This window comes from Polypterus senegalus, chromosome 5 (assembly GCF_016835505.1).
Source record: "Polypterus senegalus isolate Bchr_013 chromosome 5, ASM1683550v1, whole genome shotgun sequence".
In the NCBI taxonomy this organism is placed as follows: domain Eukaryota; kingdom Metazoa; phylum Chordata; class Cladistia; order Polypteriformes; family Polypteridae; genus Polypterus; species Polypterus senegalus.
In genome coordinates, this window is record NC_053158.1 from 69,283,168 (window position 1) to 69,307,646 (window position 24,479).

Here is a 24,479-nt window from a genome sequence, read left to right on the forward strand (position 1 = left end):
GAAGTGTGACAGGTTTGTCTAGTGCCGATCATGTGTTTAGATAAGTTGCCACATATTTTATACTTTAAAATATATTTTAAATAATATTTGTGTCTGTTCAGACAAGTCCACAACAGCACTCTGTGTGCTTTCAGACAGACAATAAAAGTGTCTAGACAATGTATTACCTTTTCGGATTAACTTGAAGACCAAAGTCAAAAGAGTTCTTGCAGCTTGACACCTGTGCTGTATTTAGATTTTCTCGGCCTAGATCTCTCGACTTGTCAGTTCAGCCTTATTATAAACTGAGATTAAAGTTGGAATGACCCTAATATTATTATTTTCGCTCTCTGAATATGAAAGGTGAAGCCAAGATTATTGGTACCTTGCCAATGATTATGAGTTGCAATGTTTTCAACTTTCACGAAAGACACCTGCAATTATTATTGACTTCATGTTTTGGACCATGTTGTGGAACATGACTAAATGCCTATAGTTTCTGCTTTTTAGTTCCTTTTGATTTGCTCTTTTCCCATTTTGTTATTTCCCTTGGTTTTTTTTTTTCCTTAATTACTGTTTTAAAGTGAGAATTATGCAATGGTAGCGTTTCTGTGGAAAACTGTAGATAAATGTATATGTATGTTTCACTCAGGGTTTTTTTCTACTTATTTTTCTATCCATTCTTTTTTTAAATTCTTTTTACATTAAAGCATAGCGAAATGATGAGTGCTAAATTAACACGTATATAGAAAATACACTACAACTGCTATGAGGGTTATAGGGCCCCCTGAAAACAGTTTTAGCTGCCTCAATTCTAAGGCAGGAAATTTATTTTTAAAGCAGTCACTGGCCAATGAACAATGAGACATCTTCAATACCAATTTTTGTTTTACTACATAAAGCAACAGACACAAGACAGAAAAACTTTACAATAAAAACTGAACTATTAACATATAAAAATGTACAATTATACTGTATATGATAAAGGTCCACAGCAATGTCCTTTCTTATCCTTTTGTAATTATATTATATTTATATTTTGACACTGCAGGGACTGCACCTAATTTCGTTGTATTTGTTACAATGACAATAAAGATATTCTGATTCTGAATATGAATAATTTAATTCAACTCAAATTCACTGTTTACAGTTACTGTATTTACAAGTATAAAATGATAACAGTAAAGTACAAAATTTATGTACACGAACACGAAGTCTTTGCCATTCTGTGAACATTAGATTAGATTAGATTAGATTAGAGAGATTGCTATTTGATGTTGAAGGAGAGATGAGCAAAAATTCCAGTTAGCAGCAGTCCTAGATAAAATTTACGACTGGGTGTCCACAATCATTTACAAAAGCCAAAGTCTTAGATACGTTAACTTAAGCCAATTGACTGCTCTTCCTCTTCTGAGTATTTTTAGAAATAATAAAGAACAATCTAAAATCCAAGTGTTGCAAAATTGTATTGTGACAGCAAACATTGTATCGAAAGGTTCTTAAACAGCCCGTCTCATTCCATGCAGAGATGTACAGGTCAGCCTTTGTGATTTGTGGGTTTATGATTCGCGGATCCACCTATCTGTGGGTTTGTCACCAATAATTTAAATGGAAATTATTTAGCAGTTTTTCAGCCTATTGCAGAAAACTGCAGACAATGCTATAGCAGTGCTACATAAATGGACTGCAAATCCCATTACCCTAGCAGTGCTGCAGCATTAGGCAGCTTCAGCAGTAGCTGCAAGAGTGAAATAAGATGAAGCACAACTTTTAAAAGGAAGTCATAAAATCATCGGGTGACATTTTGTATCACTGCACTATTGGATTAAATTACACTTATTGGATTACTATTTTCTCTGGATGTATGTTCTTGTCCTGTACTTGCTTCTTTGTGTGATGTGTGTGAATCTTTACTTACATTGGCATCACAGTAGGACAAAATTTTCAGGCGCTATTCACATTAGATTGCATTTCATCATCACTATACCGTCATCATCTGCATCTGTGAGACTTGACTTAGTGGCTTTGTGTTTTTTTGTATTTCTTTTGTATGTGTAATATATTGTATATTACCATAAATTTACACACACACACACACACACACACATATTTATTATAAGTTACAGTACATTTTGTTAAAGTTTCAGTTCACTGAAGAAATACGGAGCAACACACTTTGTCTAGGGGACGCCACGCATTTTTGTCTCAGCAGCCAGCCTCACACACATGATTTGCTTGTGCTGTGATCATTCTAACTCACATTTCATGCAACATTTTGCATCATTGTCAGTGCAATAAATTTAGAATACTGTATAATTATAAGCATATTCACTGATTTTCACAATTGCGGGGATCCTGTGCCCCAACTCCAGCAAATCGCAAGGAACAACTGTAGTAGGATGACAAAGAAGCAGTGGCACAAAGTAAGACAGTGAGAAACATGACAAGACAAAATGTAATTAACAGATCCCCTTGTGAACATTATTATTCACACAAAAACCTGCCCATCTATTTATTTTCTAAACTTGCTTTTTTCATTAGTGGATCATGACTGTATATGGTGTCACAAACAGATGGAGGTGGTACCCAGCCGGGACGCCTGAGAAGACAGGAGGAGAGCTGGTGCCTCCTCCAGACCTTGAGGGGGCGACCGCCCTGGAGGCCTCGGGTAAAGAGCTGGGAAGCTTGACCCTGTAGGGACCCGGGGTTACCGCCAGGGGGACCCCAATACCAGGAAGACCCTAGACCTCAGCACTTCCGCCACACCCGGAAGTGCTGGGGGGAAGAGAAAACGGGGACACCCGGAGTGCTTTCAAGGAGACAGCCGGCACTTCCGCCACACTGGGGCATGTCGGTGGGAGATTGCCGGGAACACACCTAGAGCACATCTGGGTGCTTATTTAAAGGGGCCACCTCCCTGCAGAAGGAACAAGAGTCGGGTGGAAGAGTGACAAGGTCTGGAGAAGGCAGGAGGTGGCCTGAAGAAAAGAGAGAGAGAGAGAGACAGAAGGCATTGGATTGGCCTGGACTGAGGGGTATTGGGGGGCTTGTGAGTACTGAACTGTATCAAATGATAAAAAATAAACGTGTGTTGGGTGACTTGAGTGTGTCTGCCTGTCTGTGTCCGGGGCAATGTTCACAATGGCAACAACTAAGTATAGAAGGAATTGCCAGTCATACAGTGGCTCAGAATCTTGAGTGCAAAATAAACTGGGAACAAAATGAATAAGCAAGTGGAGAGACACTTGTGAATAAGAAGACAATACAAATGCATGAAATACATGTCCAGAAGTAAATCCTATACAGCTTTGTCTAGAGACTCTGAGCAGAATGAATGTGCCGTGCTCAGTGTAATAAGAAATTCACAGAAACACCAAACATGGTCCTAGAATTACCAGTGCTTCACCTATCCTTTGACATGATGAGCAGGTTAGGTGGAGCACTGGTAATTTTCCTAGGACCATGTTTACAAACTCTCTGCACTATGTGCTTTGAAGAAATAACTTCATCTCCATAAGATAAAATGATAATAGCAAAAAAAAAAGACATATTGAGCAAAAGTCAGGGGTAGCCTTCATGTTTTATTCAAGGAGGCAGGTCAGACTAGCGATACAGTAATTTTCCATTTCTTATCAGTTTATTAGTGTCTTTACATGACATCATGATGACTGAAATCACTACTCAAGGAAAATAAGGCATATTGCCAAAATGATCCTTCATTACATGTGGAAGAAAAAAATGAGCATTCAGAAAAAAAGGAAAAAGCATATTCAAATGTGTGCAGTAATCCATTTTAACAAAATATGTACTGTATAGAACTCCTGCAGTGGGCTGGTGCCCTGCCCAGGGATTTGTTCCTGCCTTGCGCCCTGTGTTGGCTGGGATTGGCCCCAGCAGACCCCCGTGACCCTGTAGTTAGGATATAGCGGGTTGGATAATGGATGGAAGGATGTATAGAACTCAATGTAACTATTCATTTAAAAGCCTTTATTATGCATTACTATTAATCAGCAATAAATCAATTTTAACTGGTTTGTAAGTGGTAACAAATTATATATAACCAATGATGTAGAACAACAACAACATTTATTATATAGCACATTTTCATACAAAAAAAAATGTACCTCAAAGTGCTTTACAAAATGAAGAATAGAAAAATAGAAGACACAATAAAAAATAAAAATAAGTCAACATTAATTAACATAGAATAAGTAAGGTCCGATGGCCAGGGTGGACAGAAAAAACAAAAAAAAACTCCAGAGGCTTTTTCCAGAGAAAAAAAATAAAATCTGTAGGGATTCCAGACCAAGAGACCGCCCAGTCCCCTCTGGGCAATCTACCTAACATAAGTCAAACAGTCTTCTTTGTATTTAGGGTTCTCATGGAAGGACTTGAAGATGATGGTCACGTAGACTTCTGGCTTTCAGTCCATCAATGTTGGTGCATCATGATGCTTTGAGTAGGTGGTGGTAGCACAGGCCGCCACCACAAAGAAACTGGAAAAAGAAACAGAAGAGAGAGTAGGAGTCAGTACGGATTTTAGAGCCACTGTGAATAGTTATTATGATGAATTGAACATACAGAGTATCAGTATTAAGTTAAAGTGAAGTTATCAGAAAGCCATGTTAAAGTAATGTGTTTTCAGCAGTTTTTTAAAGTGCTCTACTGTATTAGCCTGGCGAATTCCTATTGGCAGGCTTTCCAGATTTTAGGTGCATAACAGCAGAAGGCCGCCTCACCACTTCTTTTAAGTTTAGCTTTTGGAATTCTAAGGAGACACTCATTTGAAGATCTAAGGTTACGATTTGTAATATAACGTGTCAGGCATTCCGATATATAAGATGGTGTGAGATTATTTAAGGCTTTATAAACCATAAACAGAATTTTAAAGTCAATCCTGAATGACACAGGTAACCAGTGTAGTGACATCAAAACTGGAGAAATGTGTTCAGATTTTCTTTTCCTAGTTAGGATTCTAGCAGCTGCATTCTGCACTCGTTGCAAATGATTTATGTCTTTTTTGGGTAGTCCTGAGAGGAGTGCGTTACAGTAATCTAGTCGACTGAAAACAAAAGCGTGAATTAATTTCTCAGCATGTTTCAATGATATAAGAGGTCTAACTTTTGCTATGTTTCTTAAGTGAAAAAATGCTGTCCTAGTGGTCTGATTAATATGTGATTTAAAATTCAGATTACAGTCAACAGTTACTCCTAAATTTTTTACTTCCGTCTTAACTTTTAATCCTAATGCATCAAGTTTATTTCTGATAACCTCATTGAATCCATTATTGCCAATTACTAAAATTTCAGTTTTCTCTTTATTTAGTTTGAGAAAATTACTATTCATCCATTCAGAAATACTAGTAAGACATTGTGTTAGTGTATCGAGAGAGTCGGAGTCATCAGGTGCTATTGATAACCTGAGATAATCTGACCTCACGGAAGCATGTAGATTGAGAAGAGCAGCAGACCCAGGATAGAGCCTTGTGGAACATCATATTGGATATCATGTGTCTTTGTGTTGTGATTACCACAACTCACAAAGAATTTTCTACCTGCCAGGTAGGATTCAAACCAACTAGAAGAACATTTCACCATAATCTATTGTAAGAAAGTTCTCAAACTACAGTTTCCTACCTAATTTCTCCATTTGCCCAATGAGAATTCTTTCAAAATATGTAAATGTATTTTAAGTGTATAAGTGAAATATACAGTATATTTTATATAGTGTGAGTTGTGTAAAAGCAACAAAAAAATTACATATATTTGAGATGACACAGGCAGCCATGTTTAATGTTAAAATAAAATTATAGGCAAAAGTGGTACAGGCTGGTGTCTTGGTTCTGTACTTGTCCAATGACCCTGAAGTCTTGAGTATGTGTCTTTTAAATGGTGGATGGACTGCAAGTGTGGAGGCATGGTCTTCCAGTCTAAGGGCAGAAGTGAAGGATAGTAAGCAGGAGTGCAACCAGTAGTCCTTTCAGCAATGTACCCTTTATATCACACCCCAAGAAGAAATAGATCAATATCATGTGTGTGACAATACATACAAATAGGAGGACTTAAAATAAAAAAAGGTGATGACAGCTGTGGTAAAATTGTCACTTTTTATCAGAAAAAGCTTCCAAGCTAATTAAATGTACTACATCTTTAAAAAATTAAAAAAAAATGTTTAGTTCCTCAGTAATATGTATTTTTGTGTAAATTGAAAATGGACCATTATAAAATTATGGCTGACATATTTCAGTCAAGATCTAATCAAGTCAGTTTTTTTCCTTCTAGTGTGAATGTACTAATCAAATTTGTGTACTCAGAACGTATCAGACCCCAGAGAAATATAACAGTAGCACTATTGTCAATATTTAACTTATATATAAGAATGGGAAAAGCATCATCAGAAATTGAATAGATGGATGACCAAGTGTAGAAGGTTTATTTTATAAATATATACATACAGTATATTAAATCAAATTTTTGCACAACTCATGTCATACATGCACATGTAAAATAAAGGAAAAATAATACTAAATAACATTAAGTAACACAATTCAGCACATTGCAGTAGAAAAAAAAATGAACACATCTAAAGGTATAACTCTGCAAAAAGTATATATTTTAAAACTATCTAAAATGTTTTAAATATGCACATACTTAGGTGTGAAACTTACAACATTTTATTTAGATTGTCTTGTGCATATTATTTGTGTTTATTTTAAGACACTTGAACTTGTTCAAAAAAATGGATCGATGGATATATCAGTGCGCGGCACAGTGGTAGTGCTACTGCCTCCCTGCATGGAGTGTGCATGCTTTCCAAGTGTTTGAGTGGCTTTCCTCCCACACTCCAAAGACATGCAAGTTAGGTGGATTGGTAATTCTAAATTAAAATGGGGTGTGTGTGTATGTGTGTGTGCGTTCACCTTGCGATGGGCTGGCACCCTGTCCAGGGATTGTTCCTGCTTTGCGCCCTGTGCTTGCGGGTAGGCTCTAGCTCTCCCACCACCCTGCTCAAGATAAAGCAGGCTTTGAAAATGGTATGGTATGGATTTACCAGCGATACTGTATATTTCGTACTAAGAGATTGATAAAATGGTAATGCAGAATACAATACAGAATCCCGACAGCCAGAGTCTTTATCCAATAGAACTGAGTACTTTGATCCATGAATTCAACTTCATATACCAAAACCTCTATTCCAGTTCAAAATAGACATATAAGGTGAACTCAGTAGCAACTGGGAAAAGTTAAGAAACAGTTCAGAATGAGGCCTATCAATTGGTTACACTTGTAAGTTATCACTTCTTACATTCACTCTTCTATGCATCTCCACTTTTCTCACTAAGGTGTTGACAGGAGCCTAAGGCTTTCACAATGACAAATGGGGGCAACCCTGGAGGGGATTCCAGTCGATCATGGGGCACACTTAAGCTTTGCCGATTTAAAAATAACCAAACAACTCATCTTTGGAAGGTGGAGGGATTATGTGCAAACTCCGCACAATGACCAGACCTGATTTGAACCCGTGAGACTAAAGCTATATGGTAACAGTGCCATCCACTGCACAAACTATGATATAATATACAATAATTAATGTAAAATGAACAGGAAAAAAGTAAAGACTATAGAAAAGTTTTAGAAATATATTCACATTATCTCATAAAATCTCAGAGAGGATTAGGCTAAAGAGCTGAACAGCTGATTGTGAATACTTTAAGAAGTCTTACAGTGAAGGAAGTAAACAAAAAAATGAAGTCAGTGTAATTGAGATGCATGAGTTTTTGTACATTTTGCTGCCTGCACTTGCAAATGTTGTTTAAAATCTTGTCTTCTTTTTATCCCACTGTTCACTTCATGCCCTAAGGTTAATATGAAGAGGTCTCTTCTGTTTTCGATACAAAATGGAATTTATTTTTTTTTTATTGCTTAGACAGGCTTCTCTGAGCTGCCTGCACTTGATATCTATATCAGGATCATCCTGCAGGTACTTCTTGGATTGGCACAGTAAGCCCCCCAAGAATGTTGATGCTATCAGCCAGTCACTCATCCTTACTTTACTGGCCTCTCCTTGACAGAGAGATGGATTAAACTCTCAGGATGAACCTGTGATTGAAATCCAAGTACAGAGTCATTGTGAAACTTTCCTTCTGGGGTCTTTGTTAACCTCTTGAATGGGCAGCAAGCACATAAGGCGGCATTAATAAAAAAAGGTTTTAAAACTTCAGGTAGCAAGGAGTTGAACATCTGGAATGATAGCTTTTTGTTCTCCTTTGTTTCTTTGTTATGCCACAGTCTCTGGCTGGTGCAGGTTTCACTGAAGTTTCAGTAGCTAGTGGGACATACTATAACTGCAAATGCAGACTTTTTATTTTAATGGAGAAACATGAGCATATTAAGCAATGTGATTGTTTGATGCTTAATGAATAACTAGGATCTGTAGTGGAAATTAACTTGGAACCACACAAGCATGTAAGTAACATTGGGAAAAGTTGAAACACACTGCACATACCAGTAACAAACTTTTATGATTTAAAAACATTTTTCTAAAAGTGTTCAACATAAACTGGCAAATTCAGTATTGCTCTATGCAGAAAATCAGAAATGTCTAGCCATTTTATGTACCTACTTTAATTTGTGATGGATTACCAGTTTTTCTAAGGGCATATTCTCAAGCATATATAGTACATTCATTAATTCATTTATACTGGATCAGGTTAGAATCACCAGATAACCTAAAATGTTCATTTCTGAGTTGAAACAAAAGTACTTGGAGAAAAATCCACACAGAGGTTAAGACAATATGCAGCTTGGCACAGACCATGGTCACGATGAGGCTAAGGTTTGAACCCAGGACCTGTAAAACTTGTAAACCTGTAGAACCTGTAAAAAACAGAGATTTTAAACACTGCAGCACCGATCAGCAAAAAAAAAAACCCTCTCTATGTGACCATAAATACTCATTGCAATTGGATTTCCTCCATTCATCCATTACTGTGTCCATGATAATTAATTTCTGGGACACAACCTATCCTAGGATAAGGCAAGAAGTAAAACCAAACAAGGTGCCAGTTCATTAATGGGCAAACTCGGTTGCTCATGTCCACCCTTAATTACCCTTAATTATATGAGCTAAATTTACATTCAATAATCAATCTACTCAGAGTAAAAAAAATTATGAAAAGATAAAGACCTCAGGTGAATTTAAAAGCTCTAAAATTAAATTGTGCAATTTTTTGGCAACTCTTCCAGTATTATTGCTGGCTATGTTTTACCAATGTTATTACAAGTGGAATAATAGTCATTGAAATTGCTCAATTTAGCCAAGAAAAGTGTTGCATTATACAGTATAACATAGCTAAAAATTAAGGAAGATCATGTAAAGAATCTCCTTTAAGACTATATGACATTTAACACCTTCATAGCGGTTTTCAGTCAAAGCCTTCATTTACATCATCTTACACCCATGAAGGCCATCACTCAGTCTGACATACCCAGCAACTCACTGCAATATTATCAACAGGTTAGTCGTAGGGGCGAGCTCTGTGTGTCCCTTAATGCTCAGCTAGAAGTACAATGCAGCAGTGAGAAATAAATAACCTGCGTGTTTTGGACCTAGCAAATAGAAGAGAGGTTCACCTGTCTGATGTTTTGTGCATTACATACCACAAGAAAATGGAAAAATGAAAAAGAGGATGAGATTGTGGCTAAACTTGCCATACATGTTAACCCTTTGTACAGCACTGACAAAGTTAAGCAGCACACTATTGGCAGTCCAGAAACAGTGGTGAGCATGGCTGTGCTGGAAAGTCGCCACACGGTCACTATACTTGACAGGCCCAGTGTTTTTTGATCATGTAAATTAACATGGTCCAGAAACAAAATCGCTGACAAATGTGACAATTACTCTGATTAGAAGTCACATAATGTGATGTCAGCTTTAACCTATTTTTTTTTTACTTTTAATTGCATTGTAAAGCACAGTAGTTATCTCTGGTTTCTCATAACTACAAGGTTTTGGGTTAATTCATAGCATGGTCCCAGTCAAGTTAAAGTTTACTATCATGTATCCTTCTGTATAAAAGAGGTCGAGATTGTCCTTCCGTCCTGTGAGTGCTACGCAGGCGCAGAGTTTCACACACGTCCCGTCCATTTTGCAATGCACGATGGGATTTGTAGTTTCGTTTTTCCAGGTAAAAGATGATTTTCTACTCCAGACTCTGTGATATCTTCTTCTTCTTTCTTACTATATAAAAGCGGTCGGGATTGTCCTTCCGTCCCGTGAGTGGAAAGCGTAGCGGTATTCCGCTTATCACAGACTTACTACTTGCAGCTTGCGGCAGGCGACATGATGTGAGCAGAGTTCTGGTGCTTCCATCGTTCCCTTGCTTTTGTGCGCGATGCCCTGGAAAAATACACAAAATGATGTCTCTGGAAATAATTCATGTTGATGGAGTACAAATGCTTCACCGCGTAGTAAATATCAGGAGGGTTCATAAGGGCGACCTCAATATAGAAAAAAAGTTTAAATTTCAACACAAAAATAACAGAAACTACGAGTATTAAAGTAATACCGCTCAAATGCAATATAACCAAATTAATGAGTTTGTATAAAATATCAAATTGATCTACATATTGAATTGCCTTAAGAAGTGGTCAACTTAAAAGGCGGGTCAGCCTAGTATTGTCCAATAAGATTTGTACCTGCATATTATTTACAGAATACTGACAGTAGCATAAGATGTCAGACCGCAAAATAAATCCAAATGCAGATAATAAATATAACAACCATTAAATGCAACATCACACTCTATACAATATATAAAAGTTTGCACAGAGTGCTTTTTCTCCCGACACCTTGGAATCCTCAAATATCCCCATAGACATACTCATTATGTTATTTGTTGACTCTGAATTGGACCGGCATGGGAAAGTGTGACCTTTGATGAGATGGCATTGAGTCAGGGCTGATTGCCACTTTGTCCTCCTTGGGCTGAGGTGCCCTACGCCCTGTTATAGGAAAAAGCCAGTTCAAAAATTGGATGGCTGGATGAATTGGATCATGTGAATGAACATGGCAGTCAGTTGTGGTTAAGTGCACACTTATCATGCAGCCAGTGGAAAGTCCTTAGAATTCCCACAACTATGCCAGATCTTTATTGTTTTCCATTCTGCTCAGTTTTTCCCAAAGGTCTGCATTTTGCTGCTGCTGTTGTTTTTAATTATTACAATCTAAACAAATGCAAATTACAAAGTTTGCCACTGCAAAGAACAATAATAATAATAATAGCACTAAAAAAGACAAACGGTTGTGGATTCTTTTTGTTTTTACTTAGAAACTACAAGCCATATGCAACCCACAGCAGTAAACTGACAGCCTAAAATTATGCAGTACATTTACAAAGTTTATGCACGCAACAGACCACAGGAACTCCACACTGAGTTTGTTCCATATTTGGAAAGCACAATGAGTGGAAAAAACGTTTTGTGGGAGCTCGTCTATGGGTCTGAGCTTTGCATTTTGTTCAGAAGGCTGTGATCATGAGAAGGGGAAATTAGTTGTCAGTAATTCTTGTTCTTTGTGTACCTTTGTGTCTCATTTTATGGCATGGTGATAGAAAGAGATGAAACTGAAGACTGGTTTCTCATAGATTTAATACAGGCTAACTAGACAAGCTTTACATTCTAATCTCTTGTTGTATTTTGTATTCCCCATGTTTGAGTGTGAATATCTGCAAGCACTTCATTAGTTACCATCTCAGCTTCATCAGTTACCATTTGGTTTGGTAATTTATAAAGACGCTTAATTAGGCTCACACTTGCTGAAAGCTGTCAATGCAACTGATTTAGTTTTTGATCTCTAGCATTAATTCACTACCTATTTACTAGTAGCAATTGCTAAAGTTTTACTACACTTCTTTGTTTTCTCACAGCATGAGTTAAACCTGGGAATTCTGTGAACAGAACTTGAAAAAACAATTCAGTTTTAAATTACATAGTGTCAGAACTGCTGAGGATCAGGACTATTAGCTTTCATTGTTACACATAGCTGTTCAATACTGAACCTACCTGTTCATTTTGGCAAAAGTTAAAAAGCACAATATCAAAAACTCCAGCAAAACGTTTGATGATAAAGAAGTGAATAACAATACACATATTCCAGGCATCAATTTTCTGATCCACTTTTGCCATTTAGAAGCACGGGAAGCCAATGCCTTTGGCACCAGCCCTTTTTTCTTGTTTAATTCAACATGCAGTTGACGTAAACCAGCTGTTCGTCCAGATTTGCATTGTGTAACAATAGAGTACACCGAGAAACATCTTCAGGTAAGTATCCAAAGACTGTGGCAGGGCTGCATAACATGAAGAAGCAGGATGTAGATTGTAATGATTCCACTTCTGATTTCATTGAAATAATATTGTGGCTAAGTGTTGCAGATTCTGGCCCATAAAACTAATGAAAAGGCTCAAAAATTAGGCCTGGCTGTAGCGATAAAAACGTAGAGGATAGCCATAAAAACCCCTGACCTAATTAACAACAACAGTAAATGACAACATTTTACTCAAAAGGAAATTCAAAAACACAACTAGAAGTGAATTCAAAAATAAACAATAGGTAACCAAAAAATGGACACTATAAAAATTCATAATCCACAGAACAAAAAAAAAGCAAACACCAAAGAATTAATACCAAACGAAAAAACTTACAAAGAACTTCACAAGGAATATCCAAAAATAAGTACGAACGCCACAAACAGGAGAAAATGGCTCAGTACAGAACTGAGGCACATAGAAGGGATATACTGTATAGGGTACTTTACTATAGGTTACACCTGAAGGCAGTAACTGCAAAGAGATGAGAAATGGAACTGGGGCAAAATTACTAACTATATATTAAAAGAATGGAATATTATGAAACTACAAAAAAATTTTAAAAATGTATACACTTTTGTACTTGAAGACATCAGAATAAAAAGGACCAGTATAGCTTTAGAGGAATGCATACAGGACGTCACACATCCTGTCACATGATGTCACACATCCTGTCACATGACAGCAACTGGCCTAACAACTGCAAAACAAGATGCCCTAAAAATAAATAAAAACGCACAAAATGGAGGAGCTCATGAAAATAACTTTAAACAAAATAGTATAGCTAGAACTTTAACAAAATATTGTAAAAAAAATTAATTATTGCATAAACCAATATTATCAAGAATCAATAACATCAAGAATAACATGGAACAAACCCTAGCTGGTAAGCCAGTCAATCACAGGCTAGGAAGTCCCTTTGCCCAAAATGAAAGTGGTACCCAGAAACATGAGAATTAGATGTAAAATAACAAACTCAAATTCTAATGAGGGATGGAACCAATTTTGGCTACATTAGGTACAAGTCCATCGTAAGCTATCATTACGGCTATCATCATAGATATGTTACCCATAATTTTAATGATGCCTCTGTAATGAATGGGCAAGCACAGTAGTGCTTTTGTCTCACACCTTCATGAATGTGTGTTCAGTTACCTCTCTGATCACAACATGGTGGATTTTTTTTACATTCTCTCATATCCACAAGCATTTGCTATGGTACTCCTCTGCCCCATTCATTCTTCTCCTTCAAGGTATGCAGGTTAAGCAGAAGTGAGGGCCATAATTATAACAACATAAAATGCTTAATTTTCTAAACGTACTTAAGACAATTCAAGGTCAGTAGAAGCGGAGCAATATATTGACAACCACCAACCACTGAATGGAGGGGCAGTCCATCATAGGGCACATTCACTCACACACCTGTTCTCAATGTCGAATGGACTTTTAAAGTATAGCAAAACATTTTTGTACAAGTAGAGCATATTAAATAATCTGCCTCCATCCGTTTTCCAGTATAACAAATGTCCATTCTTGTTATAAATATGAGTATGATACAGCACTTCTCACAGTCCGTGGAATATCATTCAAATGTTGAAACTAAGGGTTAAACCACAAATCTGAAGAGCCAAATTGTCATATTACAGACAACTGATACCTCGCTTGTTGTTCTTATTTGTGGGACTCCACTTCTGGCAGTTCTAAGTCACCTGAAGTTTGATTTATGTAATACCTCCAGGTGCACATATTCCCTGGGAAAAGAAGCACTATCTATTCCCGCAGAGTATTTCCCATCATAGTAAAGGTCAAGGTCTGTCTCTTGACTAGATATTCTCCTTGGCACCAGCTATGGGGTGTCCAAGGCTGGTTATCACAGTCCCAAGCATTCATGTAAACAGAACACAGATGTTGCGAAAGAGAGCAGCTATGGCTTTTATAAATGAAGAAGTCGAACAAAAACAAAATTTACATTTCTTTCTCCCAGAGGCTATATTTTAAAAATAATAAAAAAAACAATGGAAGAGATAAAAGCATTTTTTCAGACAGCTGCTAAATGAAAAGACGCAGCTTCAAGGAAATCTGCAAGTAAACTTGGCTACAAGGAGGACTAGCAAGTTTCTAAACAGTAAAGCAGAATGAATCATTGGAATAGACACAGTTGTCGAAGTGATGAAATGCCCTTCATTGAAAGGTTTGTATTATTGGTTAAAGTGTAACCAGCAAGGTAGCTCTGCTCTCACATAGTTCCAAGGAATGGGGTTCAATTCCCAGCTGGGTTACTCTTTGTCCATGTTGTACCCATAGGGGTTAAGACAGAGAGACTCAGCTGTCGTCACAGGAAGTGCTCTGTTTGCAGTGCTTAGAACCAGTCCCTGCATCTTCTAAGGGCCTTTGTAAATAAGGTTGTACATGTTCATGGCTGAACATTAGCAGTTACTACAGTGTAAAATGTGTGACCTGGGATGTACCATGAAGCGATTCTACAACAAAACACTTGGTGTAGTCAGCAGGATTTGCACCGTGGATGCATGGAGTATCGTGGTGGTGCCATGCAAAAGATGGTAGCAGCGAGAGGGGGAGAGCTCTACTGGCATCATCAGGAAGCACTCTGCTTGCATAGCCTTCAGGTAGTCTCTGTGTGCCTGGGGATAACAGTTTGTTAACCGCTCATGACATAGAAGGAGCTGCTCCTGAGGACCTTTGTAATGCAGATGTTGCAGGTTTGCAGCCGAACACCGTCAGTTATAGTGCAAAATGTGAGACCTGGGATGGTTCATGGAGAGATATCATAACAAAACACCCCCACAACTCCAAAAACCGTATAAGGTTATGTTAATCGTCACTTTTGAAATTAGTGTACTTTTTATTTATTTTTTGGATTGTGTTTTTGTGAACAGTTCTTAGGAGACATGCAAGTAGTAATTTCATTGTGCTATTTACACATAACAGTAAACTTGATTTGATTTGACTTGAACCCATCCTAACTAGCTCCATATGTTAAGATCATCTTGCCACCCTGTAGCACGGGTTCAGAAAATGAACGGATGTATGAAAGTTAAAGTGCAAAAATCATTCAGCAAGGTGACAAAAGTAGAGAAAAGTTTTTATTTCTATTGTTCAGTTATCACAGTAAATATGTACTCTCAAAACAAAGCCAAGCAACCTTTAGAAAAAGGTTCACTCATAGTCAGTCTTACATTCTGGCAAATAAATGCTCCGATAACACCATATGGCACTTCGGTAGAAATATGCACTCGTGGACACAAAGATGAAGTTCTCCACCACTCAGCAGTAGCAGTAGTGAATTTCCCCTTGGGATTAATAAAGTATCTATCTATCTATCTATCTATCTATCTATCTAGTAGTAAAGACCATGGCTCAAGAACTTCAATGGGGTGTTATTTGTCATTAAGACTATTATGCAGAACCAGCACAGGACCCATTGAGATTCTGCTTTATGTGTAATACGGCAATATTTCAATAGAAATGGTATTTTTGCCCAATACTGTTAGCAACATATCCTGATATGTCATATATGTCTCTTTTCCTCTGCTCTCCCAGAACCATGATCATGCCTGTAGAGCATGCCGGATCATCTACCGTTCTGATGAGTATCATCCACCCATCCTGCCCCCTAAGGCTGACCTGGCCATCGGACTACATGGCCAGTGGGTGAGCCAGCGCTGTGAAGTACGCCCTGAAGTGCTTTTCCTCACCCGGCATTTTGTGTTCCACGACAGCAACAACACATGGGAAGGAAACTACTATCACTACTCTGACCCTGTCTGTAAGCACCCAACATTCACCATCTATGCCAAAGGACGGTACAGCCGTGGAGTGCATTCCACCAAGGTCATGGGAGGAACAGAGTTTGTTTTTAAAGGTAAATTACTTTCATAAATTGATGTTAAAAGATGAAGGGAAACATGTTCGCTTTTTTGTGCCCCCTTTAAAACTCCATATTCTGTATGAGAGTTACAAATATCTAAGGGCAATATGGTCGTGTGATGGCTAGCATTGTTGTTTCATAGCTCTTGGGTTAACTCGTGTTTGTTATGAAGTTTACATAGTCCCTCTGTGTCTGCATGCTCTTCTCTCCTGGCCTGGTTTTCTCCCACACAGTAAAATGTAATATAATTTATTTCTTTTGTATAAGCTTACTTTTTATTTTATCAAAATGAAATATGCAAATGGAAAAAAAAATATATAAAAAGTCAGGTTACATTATGAAGGTGTAGCAGTTAGTGGTGCTGCTCTACAGACCCACCACTTTAAGAGTAAATTACATACCTAGTCACTGTCTTTGTAGAATTTATCTCTAATTATTTTGCTTGCGTTTGCACTTCCTAAAAATGCGGTTATTAGATTGATTGGTGTTTCTAAACTGGACAGGTGATAGTGTGTGTAGGTGTGAGTATGTCCTGTCCATGATAGGCTAGAGGACCGTGCAACACTGATTTGGCTTGAGTGGTAAGCAGTCTGGTGTAATGTTTAAGGCACTAGACCTCAAACTGAAAGCTTATTGGTTCATTTCAAGCCTTTGACATTCTGTGTGACTTGGTCCACCACCCATTTGTCCCCTTGGAATATCTTGTAATATTGTTGCCTGTTAAGGGATGACACAAAATATAAGAAGTAATATAAGAAGTAAAATGATTTTGTAGAGGCACCTGCTGTGATTAAAGCAGCAATAGAGAGAGTTTGGAAGAAGTCAGCACAGTGGGACAAACCTGCAAGAGATGTGAATATGGTGACTGTATTGGGAGCCTGTAAGTATTTGCCTACTTAGTATACATTATCTACTCATGAGCACAAAAAGGAATACCTAATACAGACAAACTGGAGTAAATGGATACAGTACAAACAACATAAAGGCATAAGACTATGAAAAATAATAAGAAACGTGTTCAAACAATAATGTTTGAGACATAACAACAGCTAAACAGTATGAAAAACAGAAAGAAGAGGGAAAAAAAATCACAGCAACCTTGCCAGACTAACAACCACACAGTTGAGCATTTACCTATATTTTTGAGATCTTTTAAGAAAAAGAATGGCCTAAGTTCTCAGAGACCACATTAATTATTTTGTGGTTTTGGTTTTTTGTAATGTTATTTTATCGTAATGAGGAAAGCTGTGTTGAGGTTAGTGACGATGCTCATTGTTAAGCATGACTTTGGTGGCAGAGCAGCATTGCTGTGCCAGCTGTCTTGAGCTTTGGATCATTTGAAAAGGAAATAAAAAGAAATAGAAAACAACTTAGCACCATTAAAGTCTTGTGAGGCATATTACTGTTACGGTTTGACCTGTGGTAGTGTTTTTACTGTCTTGCAAAATAATCATTATTTGCGACTGATCAGTTTCTTCCCCCTTTCTATTCTGAATGCGCCTTCACCTGAAACTCATGAGCAGTTTGCTATTTGAATATAAAACACCAGCATTGTGGTTTTGAGCGTGATTGGAGTTAAAACTACACACCTACACACACAAATCACACATTTGCTAAATTCATGCATATATGTGACCCAATACTTTCATGAGCATAATGATTGCCATCATTTTATCACAACAGCAAAGCCATCTTAGAACTTCAGGAGACTTTGAACTGCTAATCAGAAAGATGGAGGGACAACAGAAAGTGTAACATAAACATAAAACATGTTGAATCTATCAGTGAAAATGCAACTAAATATAATAGTCTAATGTTAGATAACGATAGATAGATAGATAGATAGATAGATAGATAGATAGATAGATAGATAGATAGATAGATAGATAGATAGATAGATAGATAGATAGATAGATAGATAATAAAGTATCTATCTATCTATCTATCTATCTATCTATCTATCTAATGTTATCTAACAAGAGGAGGTACGTGATTTAATGTTGATCATTTTTCTGGCAGGTATAATTTGAAAGCATACTTCAGTGGTAAAAGAGCCCTAAAAAGTGACAAGGGCAGGATTATATTAATGTATATTTTTTTAGTTGGCTGGGGGGATCTCTGGTAGGACATAGGGTTTGTCTGTGAATTTCCCCGTGGGATTAATAAAGTATCTATCTATCTGTCTATCTATGTATCTATCTATGATATAGTGCCTCTCATATCTATCTATCTATCAAAATGTATGCAATAAAATCAGATTAATTAACATGATGGCTGAGATAATAGAAAAAAACAGGAAAATAATCATCACTCAGTCTCTGCTCCTAAATGTTTTTCATCACAAACTGGCTTGAATGCTTTAGTATTATTCACACATATAAATTACCAGCAGGCTCCCAGTCACACACTGTTACATGCAGTGAAGCACTTGGTATGTAAAGTGTAAAAACATGCAAGATTATGTCGGACAAACTATAGTGACTACTACTCAAAGCATTGTGGGATGTTTAATATTCTTATGCTGAAAAAGGTAAAGAAGATTGCAGACTCGTATCATGTTTTGGTGTTTTGACACGTGTAGATTTTAGATCTGTCCTTATCTTTTGTGAATCTGTTCATTATCAGTGTGTCAATATTTTTTGCAGTTTTGTTTATTAAATTTCTGCATTGCTATCATGGATTGTAGTTTTTTTTTTTTCCATAGGAACTGAAATTTTATGTATTTTTGCATGGACATGGCTGTATTGTTTACAGTCAATATGCTGGTTGCCGGTCACATGGCACATTAAATTATCGCACAATGGTCTGTACACAGTGGTGGTGTGCTACTGTCAGTGTCCAAGTTTCTGAATATTGTTATCAGCCAATGCTGTGCATTTAGCTTTCCAAAAATAATTTGGGAAGTTAGGACTTTGTGTGTGTTCCTCAATATTTTTTTTGTTTGCATATTGAGCTTTGGTGTTTGGTTTAATGATTTTCTTGGCTCTAAACTTTGGCACATTTCTGACAATGATTCTCTCTTTTATACACTGGTCCATAAGCAAGACGTTTTGTCTGCCATTCTTTCATAGGCAAAAGAACAGACTCTTCAGATGTAATGTGAAAGGTGCACAAATAAAATATTAAGTCTCTAGCCTTCTTTTCCTTTTTTCAGTGTGGGAACCCTAACCCTTACTAGTCTTCCTTTGACCAACACATGTTGACTCAGCCCTTCACTAACTTCATTCTGTATAATATTTGTCTTTTCCAGTCAACCACATGCGAGTAACACCGATGGACATGGCCACAGCATCTCTTCTTAATGTTTTCAATGGCAACGAATGTGGAGCAGAAGGTTCGTGGCAAGTCGGTGTAGAACAAGACGTGACACATACCAATGGCTGCGTGGCACTGGGTATACGCCTTCCTCACACAGAGTATGAGCTTTTCCGCATGGAGCAGGACACCCATGGCCGCTATCTGCTATTTAATGGCCAGCGGCCCAGTGATGGCTCCAGCCCTGACCGGCCTGAAAAGAGAGCCACATCTTACCAGACTCCACTAGTACAATGTGCATCCAGCAGCCATGGCTCAGAGGGTGGTTTGGAAGAGACCGACAGACCTCTTCGGATCAACAGCAGCTCACACAGCATTAGCCAGCCTCAACTCAACTCATTTTTCTGCCTCACCATGGTCTGCCTCCTCCTGTTTTTAAGCTAAAGAAGAAAAATAAGACAGATGGCTGTTTTCTTTAAATACTGTTTATTATCCAAAGGAAGTAAAAAAAAATCAACAAGGGGCAAGCCAGGAAACCCCATGGTGTACTATCCTATGTCTTCAAAGGGAGTTTATTTGCTTGATGCACTTGAATGCCATGAAACTGTTGGCATTGTTCGAGGAAAAGCTCCAAGAGCAAGAGGAAGGACATTCCTCTCACTTTCCCATTTTTTTCTCTCTTTAACAAATAAAACTGAATTTTGTTGGGCTGAGAAATTAAACTACTCCACAACAGCAACTGCACTTTAAATGACCAATGTATAAGTGTATACATAAAGAAATGTTGGAAAAAGTAATCAGCCCTGGAGACAGAGGGTGAGAGAGAAGAAAATTCAAAAGCAAAAAACAAAACTTAGACTTACAGGTTTTGCCCTCCTTATCATACATCACTGTGATATTGACACAAACAGAACAAGATTCAAATGACTTGGCCTGCCACTAAAAAAAAAAAAGAAAAACACGGATTTGCTTCAGTGTACATATGTGACTGTTATAATGAACGATGGTTTGGAAAAGAGTTGCCTTCATTAAAGTGTTTTCTTATTTTTAGAAAAAAATCGATTGTACAGTGTGGACTACGGGTGTTTATGATGAAGCAAAATGATGCTCAGAAATTTATGGCACTTTTTGTTTGCTTTTTTTTCTATATAAAATGTGCCCCTGTGGCTTTTTTATTTTGCATTCAGTTTTATTTGCTGTAGGTCACAAGTTCAATGGATTAATTGAGCACATTGTCAAAATTGGTTAGAAGCTTCCTTTGTAAATCTTAAAGCAAGACGAAGCATTTTTGTGAAAAGCACTACCTAGACCCCATCTCTGTTGTTATGTCTTGGCCTGATGCAGATGTCTTTGTATGGTGTTTGTCTGAAGAACTGGATTGGTTATATAAATCAAATATTTTATATTGTATTTTGAGCTAAAGAAACCTTTGAAGTCTTGTCATTATTTTGCTTCCAAAAAAAAATCTGGAAGGTAAGTCAGGGAATTCATATACAGGCCCATGCATTGTGTGGCTTTCAAATGTTCTGCCTTTGTCTAGATGAGTTATATACACCTCAACACAGCTTGGGTGGTGTCTCTGAATCAATTCTCTGGTGAGCTGGCTGCCATCAGGGTTGATTCCTGCCTTTCACCCAATACTGCACATGACCCCGAACTGGAGTTTCATAATGGATTGTAATTAATCACGAGGAGATTAAGATAAAGAGAGGCTATGAGAACATTTATTACAGAGCATAATAAAGATAAAAAGTGCTTTGCAGCACTCTTAGCTTGAGGCCTATAACTCAGTTAAATTAAGAAAGTTGCTGAAATGATAAACAACAGTCACTGTGGCCCTTGAAGAAGTGAGTTTGAGACTGGCTGTGAAAAGTACCTGAGTGGTACTGAAGTCCAGTTTCATATGATATTATTATTAATCGTAAATCTGTCAATGGAGCTCACAGTAAATTCTATACGTCTGATCAGTTGATGTCTGATCCAACAGAATTATGAAAATACCAGTAATGGCGCACTGCACGATAACGTGCAATGAATACACTTAACTTGAGCATTCCTAGTTTTCATACTCTTTCTCTGTACATTTAGCATTCATTTGCTCAGACATTGATGAATTTGCTGCTTCCTGAGCTTCTTCTCTTCTTTCGTCTGCATCTTTTCATGTTAATTAAAACTGATTAAGTCAGATTTTGTATTGCGGTTACTTAGTACGTTTTCCTTAATTTTTCACTTAAGCTCACACTTAAGTATTCAATCTGGCTCAAGAATGATTTAAGATATGAAGAGGAAGGGATGAAAACGGCACCCGTATGCATGCGCCGCACAGCTGCTCTGCCGGCCACTGCCGAAGGTTGATTCTACAATAAAATAAAAAAGAGGAATAACCTTGGAGGTCAATCATCACCCGAAAGCGGATAGCAGACATCACATAGTATATGTGTACCAAATTTCAGGTCAGTGGTTTGTGAGCTTATTGATTTAAAATCCTGGACAGACAAACGAACAGCCATGGTAGCATATTACATAAGAAGATATTTGCAAAATATGTATGATTAAAAATGTACTAAAACAAAAGAAAGTTCCTATCCAAACATGTCAAATCAAACCTCATGCATGTCAGCACCATTTGTAGTCCTATAGCACAACGGACAGAAACGCAACAGCTCATCTCCACAAGCCAGAGTCTGACGAGCAGTCACAAACAAAAATCCTTCTTACTTTCTTTGTTTTCACATACACAACATGTCCTCTGCATGGTTCAACGTGGACTAATATACACTGCTCACAAAAATTAAAGGAACACTTTAAAGAAACACATTAGATACATCAGATCTCAATATGAAGTTGGATATCTATACAAATAGCGACAGGGCAATGTCTTAGGAACAAAAGGATGCCAAGTCTTTTAATGGAAATAAAAGTTTTCTGCCTACAGAGGGCTCAATTGTGTAGACACCCTAAAATCAGAGTGAAATGAAGATGTGGCAAGCTAGTCCATTTTTTCAAAAACTTAATTTCTGCTACTCAAAATGCTTTTCAGTATCTTGTGTGGCCCCCACGAGCTTGTATGCATGCTTGACAACGCCGGGCATGCTCCTAATGTGACGACGGATGGTGTCTTGTGGCATTTCTTCCCAGATCTGTATGAGGGCATCCCTGAGCTGTTGTACAGTCTGAGGAGCAACCTGGCGGTGCCTAATGGACCGAAACATAATGTCCCACAGATGTTCTATTGGGTTTAAGTCAGGGGATTGTGAAGGCCATTCAATTGTTTCAATTCCTTCATCCTCCAGGTACTGCCTGCATACTCTTGCCACATGAGGCCGGGCATTGTCGTGCATTAGGAGGAAACCAGGACCTACTGCACCAGCGTAGGGTCTGACAATGGGTCCAAGGATTTCATCCTGATACCTAATGGCAGTCAAGGTGTCTTTGTCTAGCTTGTAGAAGTCTGTGCGTCCCTCCATGGATATGCCTCCCCAGACCATCACTGACCCACCACCAAACTGGTCATGCCGAATGATGTTACAGACAGCATAACATTCTCCATGGCTTCTGCAGACCCTTCAACGCCTGTCACATGTGCTCAGGGTGAACCTGCTCTCATCTGTGAAAAACACAGGGTGCCATTGGTGGACCTGATAATTCTGGTATTCTATGGTAAATGCCGATCGAGCTCCACTGCGCTGGGTTGTGAGCACAGGGCCCACTAGAGGACGTTGGGCCCTCAGACCACCCTCAAGAAGTCTGTTTCTGATTGTTTGGTCAGAGACATTCACACCAGTGGCCTGCTGGAGGTCATTTTGTAGAGCTCTGGAAATGCTCATCCTGTTTGTCCTTGTCCAAAGGAGCAGATACCAGTGCTGCTGATGGGTTAAGGACCTTCTATGGTCCTGTCCAGCTCTTCTACACTAACTGCCTGTCTCCTGGAATCTCCTCCATGCCCTTGAGACAGTGCTGGGAGACACTGCAAACCTTCTGGCAATGACACACATTGATGTGCCATCCTGGAGAAGTTGGATTTCCTGTGCAACCTCTGTAGGGTCCAGGTTTCACCTCATGCTACCAATAGTTACACTGACCATAGCGAAATGCCAAACTAGTGAAAAAAACAGTCAGAAAAGATGAGGAGGGAAAAATGTCAGTGGCTTTCACCTGTTAAACCATTCCTGTTTTGGGGGTCATCTCATTGTTGCCCCTCTAGTGCACCTGTTGTTAATTTCATTAACAGCAAAGCAGCTGAAACTGATTAACAACCCCCTGTGCTACTTAACTGACCAAATCAATATCCCAGAAGTTTCATTGACTTGATGTTATACTCTGATTAAAAAGTGTTCCTTTAATTTTTTTGAGCAGTATATATATCCCAGCCCCAGATAGACACAGAACACACAGAAGTCATAATTTATTTTGCTCACAAGCCTCTTTCTTTCTTTCTTTCCTTCTTTCTCTTTTTCTTCTCTGCCACCTCCACTCCTCTCCCACAAGCTCCCTCCTCTGCCTCCTATCTCCGGATCACCAAGTGCTGTCTGCTGGCTCCTTTTATGTTACCCAGAAGTGCTCCAGGTGCTTGATGACCTACTTGCGGCAGCACTTCCGGGTGTGCTGAAAGGATCACCCATATGGGCTCTGGAGCAGCTGCAGCGCACACTTTGTTGGCGCCCCCGGATCCCAACAGGGCTGTCGACAACTCCATCTCCCATGAAGCCCTGAGGGAGTCTGAGGCACCACTGCAAACCAGGTCTGGTCGATTTGAAAAAAATTAGGGTTGGGAATCGATTAAAAAAAATAATTAATTAATTGCATAAATGTATGTACAGTACTGTACCTAATTGTAATTAATCACATTTAACATTAAAACATGCATTTGTAAAATTAATACATAAACCATGAAGTAAATACACACTGAATCACACTTTTTCGGGATTCTTTCCTATTTATCATAAACAGTATTATGTATTAATATGCATAACAGAGCCATAATAAACATT

The 24,479-nt window shown here is 38.1% G+C and overlaps 1 protein-coding gene across 1 annotated transcript in view; it reads left to right on the plus strand.

Annotated features, from left to right (window-relative positions):
- LOC120530344 (protein APCDD1-like) overlaps nt 1-20,910 on the plus strand; it is a 53,596-nt gene extending 32,686 nt beyond the window's left edge. The window contains exons 4-5 of the mRNA XM_039754764.1: nt 15,906-16,227; nt 19,484-20,910. Of these exons, the coding sequence (XP_039610698.1) occupies nt 15,906-16,227; nt 19,484-19,932 (771 nt within the window). The 3' untranslated portion in view covers nt 19,933-20,910. The remainder of the gene's footprint in view (nt 1-15,905; nt 16,228-19,483) is intronic.
- Nucleotides 20,911-24,479: the final 3,569 nt, after the last annotated feature.